The sequence below is a fragment of the Antrostomus carolinensis genome, unplaced genomic scaffold, assembly GCF_000700745.2.
Source record: "Antrostomus carolinensis isolate BGI_N321 unplaced genomic scaffold, ASM70074v2 scaffold7215, whole genome shotgun sequence".
NCBI classification, from domain to species: Eukaryota; Metazoa; Chordata; class Aves; order Caprimulgiformes; family Caprimulgidae; genus Antrostomus; species Antrostomus carolinensis.
The window spans coordinates 48,575-54,804 of record NW_010317013.1 but is presented as its reverse complement, the minus strand read 5'-3'; the positions used below and the strand labels follow the sequence as shown (position 1 = coordinate 54,804).

At 38.7% G+C, this 6,230-nt stretch overlaps 1 protein-coding gene across 1 annotated transcript in view; it reads right to left on the bottom strand.

The window, feature by feature from the left end:
* Window positions 1–2,356: 2,356 nt before the first annotated feature.
* Window positions 2,357–6,230, bottom strand: part of USP47 (ubiquitin specific peptidase 47) — a gene marked incomplete at its 5' end in the record, with an annotated part of 39,108 nt that continues 35,234 nt past the window's right edge. Inside the window, 3 exons of the mRNA XM_029085071.1 lie at window positions 2,357–3,794; window positions 4,800–4,930; window positions 5,019–5,066. Of these exons, the coding sequence (XP_028940904.1) occupies window positions 3,620–3,794; window positions 4,800–4,930; window positions 5,019–5,066 (354 nt within the window). The remainder of the gene's footprint in view (window positions 3,795–4,799; window positions 4,931–5,018; window positions 5,067–6,230) is intronic.

Here is a 6,230-nt window from a genome sequence, read left to right as displayed (position 1 = left end):
CTTTCATTTACAATGGTCATTGGCCTCCCCCACTACATAAGGGGCATACTATCAAAAAACCCCAAACCAACCCTACAATATTTTCCATATAAATAACAAACAGTGTGTACATACTTACATCCGTGTAACACAGTGGTTTCTATGTAAGTACTTTCAACTTCCCTGTTCAGGGCTCTCTCTCTCAAGAGCAAAATATACTATTTAACGTGGCAGAACAAACAGCTAAATGGGCTGAATACAAAAAATACAGATTCTCTGTTGTATGCTGAAGATTTAAGTATCAATATATAGAACAGTGCAGCTGCAATTCCAAGGCTATGCCTAAGGCAGAGCTAAATACAGTGCCACATATATAGCAGCATTCTGCACTACACAGACATACCTTCTTGGGTCATGTGGATTAAAGGATCTGCTGACTATTCCATCATCACCTGTCCTTTCTAAGAGACACAGGCAGCAAACAGCAATTCTTTACTTCTGTGTAGCACTAAAGCACTAAAAACCTAAATAGCTTCTTGCTCCTACCTGATTATATTACATCCAGAGAAAATTCTTCGAGAAATTTTTTGTGCTTTTAATACACTTCATAGGAATACATCCGTGTGTGTTACAAAATGTGATCGTTATTACCATCCCAACAGGTCATTGATTTAAGAACTCAATAGCAAGCTAAGAGTAAAATCCAGTCCAAACTCCCCAGCTGTCTCAAACACTTTGCTATAATGGCTTTTCCATTATTAATGGTCTTTTAGGGTACAGATTCCACTGTAATATTGCACATGGTAAAAGATGACATGAAGCTCCAGCCAAGTAACTTTTCATGGAGCTTCTTCCCAAGTAATCCTTATTGCTAGGTCTGATTTGGAACAGTAGAGCACCAGTAACTTAAGAGCAGCAACTACAAGACTGCTACTCCCTTGAGAGTCTTTCACCACTTCTGGTCTATGAAAGTTTTTCAACAAATTCCTTGGATACCAGAATTAATGTTAATAACCATTATTATTATAAACAGGAAAGATATTTAATCAGAATAGTGCGATTTTTAGTTTAAGGATTCATTTCTACCACCACTTCTCACATGAGCACACGCACACACTCTCCGAGAGTTCACTGACTTTACCTTTCCTTTCTATCCCTCATAAAATTACCGTGCTGTAGAGACAGCCCATCTATACAAAGAGAAGCAATTAAATATCATTGCATTTTTTGTTAAAAAAATACTCCATGAGAGCAATAATTGTCCATAAATACTGCCCTACTTCAGAATCTCAACATTATTTTCCCTTCAAGTTTCTTGATGCCTTAGTCCCTGAAAAATAAAGTTATTAGCATTCATCAAAAGTTCTGTAAGATTTCTGCTCAACTAAGCAAATTCAAAACTAAAGGCTTTTTATTTCTTTAAAATGCCCATGGTCAAAATTATCAGAATGTAAAGCAGATGCTGAAAAATGTCTCCCAGAACACCCCAGAGTATATTCCAGTACACTCATACAGAAGGAAGTGCATGACTGGACAGGAACTCATTCTAAAGATGCCCCTCAGTCCTCTATCCCCATTTCTGTCAACACTGACAGGTTTACAATTAACTTCAAAGTAGTTCTCAACAGAAGTTGCCCAAATAGGGCTAGAGATTAAGCAAGCACTTTTTGGAATTCTTAACTCTACTTTATTCCATCTCTAGATTTTTGCCTCTCCAAATGACCAAGTTTGAAGAAAATTCATTACTCTCCTGGCTTTGCTAGGATACAGTTCATTTTCTTCACTTGATAGTTATTTTTTTTCTTTTCCAAATCCTCCAAGGATCCTTCATCAGTCTATATACCTATGTAAATGGTAGTTTAATGAACTACTCTACCTACTAGGTGGTACTCACTCTATGCCTCTCCTTTGCTCCTGCTTCCACCTCATTTCTGTTGGACAAGGGGTGGCACAGGTCAAACAGCAGAGGAAGAATGAGTGCCTGGTTCTCAAGCTGCCAGATTCCTCAGGATTTTTAGGTTGCTGGGGGTCAGCATGCAAGGAAGAACTGAATATTCAGTTATTCAAAATCCTCTTTTCTCTCTGAAGCAGAATTTACCTGTCAATTGCACCTGAAGCTTAGAAGTGTCACTGGTGAGGAATTCAATTCTGGAAAAGGAAACTTATATTCATACCAACTTTTTCTTAAACTATAAGTAAAGAGGAGCAGCAGACAGGCTACAAAACACTTCCTGCAATAGTGTACAAGCGTATGGGGGGTGTGTGTGTGTGTGCACATACACGCATCTATACACAGCCTTACAGTTCTGACATTGCCTTGGAAAAGTCTGCATTTCCATGAAATAATTCTGCAATTTTTCAAATAAAAACCACAGCATTTAATGATTAAAATAACACAACAGAATGAACAAATATTTTATTGGCATGTTCATTGTTGTAAACAGCATCTGGCATGAAAAAGTTTACCAAAATCTTTTGATTGTTATAAATTAGGTGGTTTTCCAAAAACTACGGAGAATTGTTCTCTATTGATCTTTATGGACCAAAGCAAAAAATTGCTGTTCCTAGGCTTTGCAATGAAATCACATTGACCGCATCAGTCTTTGCACCACAACCTGAACTAACAAGTTTTTATGTTGAGGTGTTAGATGTTGCCCCAATATTTGACTACATATAGCTACGGAATCAACTCTGGGAAAAATAAAATTACTTTCAGTGGGTGGAGAAGATGCAAACTTGTAATAGTCTCAAAAACAAAACGTACAAAAGGTAGCCGAACAGAACAAAAACTTCATTAACGAGGGGAAATACAACCCTAAAGTACCCAGCATCGTCAAACATAAAATGAATACAAATTTAAATAGGCAACTATACTTCCAAAAGTACACAATGAATGCTGATATGTGAAAAGAAATACCATGGTAAATACCCGAACTGCAGTTCTGTTGAATGGATAGAGCAAATTTTATTTACACATTGAACACAATATAATAGAGCTGCTCATCGGCTTCCGTAACCTATTAAAAACCAGTTTACCTGACGACAGCACTTCTGCAAAATGAACCAACACCTGCTGGCTTCCTGCAGACACCTCTCAGCCTACCTGTTTTATGGAAGAATATTTTTAAAACCTCAGACTTGCAGCACTTCCATTTCATCTTCGACCCTTTGCTGCTGCTTTTCTAGAACCAATGTGTTAACATTTACTTCAGACTCTCTGATGAGGTAATGCGTGTATCAGTGAAACAAACAGAAAAAAGGATTCTTTCATGGCCTTTGCACAGCTTTTATTATTAAGCTATGAGTATCCTGTTGGAGGCTAGTTTCACTAGCTACTATGTGCACACTGTCCTCAAAAATTTCCACTCGTTTCCCTCCCCACCCACTTTTTAGTTCTAATCTTTTATTTGCACATCCCTTTTAGCTTTACAGTACATTTGACTATAGTGCACAACATGATTCCAAGTCAAACAGTGACCCAACGGGGCACTGCGCTTCTGACTGGGAACTCAGCCCAATCAGTGCTGGTGTCAGCGCTTTACACCTAATGAGTGTCCTGCCGTAATGGCACTACACAGTAGTAGTGAACCTTTTTATTTTAAACAAAAAAAATTCCCCAGGGAAAATGCTATAGTGAGTATCAGTCTTGAGTCAAATCTTTATTTGGTGCTCCATCCAGATAAATTTTTAGTGCTTTTTCTTTACGAGGAGAGTAGGTTACTCGGTGTCCAGTTTTCTGGAGTCTGCTGCTCTCTTTTTTCATCAGTTCATTTCTCTGCTCATCCGTTAATTCCATTAATTCTTCAGTTTTATCCCTAAAATGAAAATAGATGTTAAAACGCAGATTAATACAATGACCATAATTTCTGTCCTTTTTTTTTTTACTTGGAGCAACTTAGTAGAAAACACAACTAAGCATAAAACTCCTTACATATTATTTTCTTCTCCAGAAATTAACAATCTTTCTAAACCTGCTTTTTTAGCAGAGACATTCAGTATTCTAGCTGACATCAGACCCAAGGGAAAGTCACAAGAAACAAACCTATACTCCCCCATCAACTTGATATCTCCTATTCTTTATAGACAATGGTGACTTTGCTCTTTATTTGGTGACAGTGCCAACAGCTGGAAGCAGCATGTCAGCCAGCCCCTCCTAGACACCACCAGCTGCACTCCCAAACCATTTCCACCAAGGCCAGCACATTACCAACCAGCTGTTTCCCCCAAACTCACATGTAAATATGAAAAATACTGCAGAAGCAAAGTGTTCGTTAAGTTCCCTCACCCCTCAACTTTAGCAGAAATTTTCAAGCTCTTGGTCCTCAAACAGTGCCTTTGGGCTGGGCTATGGCTGCCAGCTGTTAATATTTTTCATGTTAACAAAATTATCATAACATCCCTTTTTCCAAAGAAGCTGTACTAATTTCTTCAAGAAAGAATCTTGGAAAATAAAATTCTTGCTCTCTGAAACCTACGGCAAGACTTTCAGACTCCACAAGGGATATGGTTCTATTTTAAGAGATTAAATCCAGATACACACTCAAGCATAGCAATTATTTCTGCATTCAGCAGTATTTTCAATGGTTTGGGAGGGAGAAGTAAGTAAAAGGGCACAGTGTTTTTTTCTTACAACAATAAATATAGTTAATATTCAGGTTTTTAGGAAGCCAAGGAGCACAACATTTCAGTTTGAACTCTCTTCCATAAGCATTTTTCCTTTAAGACAATAGAAGTAGAGTGTAGGCTTCTGTTGATTACATCATCCCTTAAATCTTATATACAGGTTTTCTGCATGGTTTATATGGTAATAAAATACATACCTATAAAATATTACTGCACCATCATCACAGATGTACAGAGGCCAAACATTTAATGTAGATACTTTAGGATTCCAGTCCAAGTCTTGGTGAATCTCTAGTATGGAAATGTCGCATGGAAATGTTCCTCTACCCTGAAAGGAAGCAGTTACTTAGTGAATAAAACAAAACTCATAATCACACATCCATGCTATTAAAAGGTAAAAATAGACAAAATCTTACCTTTGCAAATTCTATGTTTTCTAAGGGTATTCCACTTATTTCACTCAGCTGTAAAGTGAAGTAAAATGGTGCATTTAATACTATTCCACAACAACATTACACAGTGTCTATGTCAAGTCACAGACCTGTCAAATCTAGAAGTCAATTAAAATATTTGAGTTCTCAAATGATCTAAAGTATTTGTACAAAATTAGTGAAAAGGTACAAATTTTTTACATTTCTAAAGCTACTAGTGTGTCACAAGTGACACTTGCTGTGATCAGTTCTCTTAACAGTGAAGGAGTGATACAAAAAAGTTGCCTCATGTTAAACCTTCTTGTCCATCAGTTAGCCCTCAGCAGTTTCCCTGTATGAAATGAAAGTTGTGATCATCAGTTCAACCTGGGAGCAGGCAAAGCCCTAAAATATGCACGACAAACCCACCTGCACACCCTACCATAACAACCTGACAGTTCCCCAACACACACCACTGGCTGCTCTTCTGCCTTGCAACTGCCCCTGCCATGCACCTCCTCGGTGCACAGAGCACAGGATCCATCTCCATCCCCATCCCCTGCTGCCACTGCCCAGTCCTGGCACCAGTGATAGTGTCACCCAGCTGTGCCTGCCACCCTCAGTGGAGCCCTCCCTCTGCTGAGCAGCCTCCTGGTGCACGCAGGCTCATCACTGCCTTGCCCTTAACTCAAGAGCAGGCTGCAGTCTTGTCTCCATGGCAATGCAGACACTAACTTTGACCTGACTTTAGCTCTGGCTGCTAATTTTCCCCAAAACTTGAAGAGATTTCCTCTCTAAGATTCTTGCCTCCTTCAGATATTAACCCTACACTCTGCTAAAGAGAAGAGCTGGCTGAACATATCTGTTACTACAGCTGTGTCAAATTCAAATTTATTTTATTACTGGCAGGAACAGAAAGATTAAGGTCTCTTGGGCAGAATGCTGCTAAAATTGCTCCCTGCACATCAATTCTTAGGAAAACAAAGAGGGACAACTCTTTCTTCAGATACAAGTGAAGACAACATCTTCAAGACTGCATGCACATCATGGCTTCATTTCTACCTGAAGAATAAAATAAATCAGTCCATAGCTTAACCTGTGTACATACACAAATCCAAGGCTGCTGCAGTCTATGGAGGCCAAACAACGCTCCTCTTCCCAGCCTACAAACTAACCCCTGCCTTACAAACGCTAAGTTTAGTTAGGTAAGACTTTGTC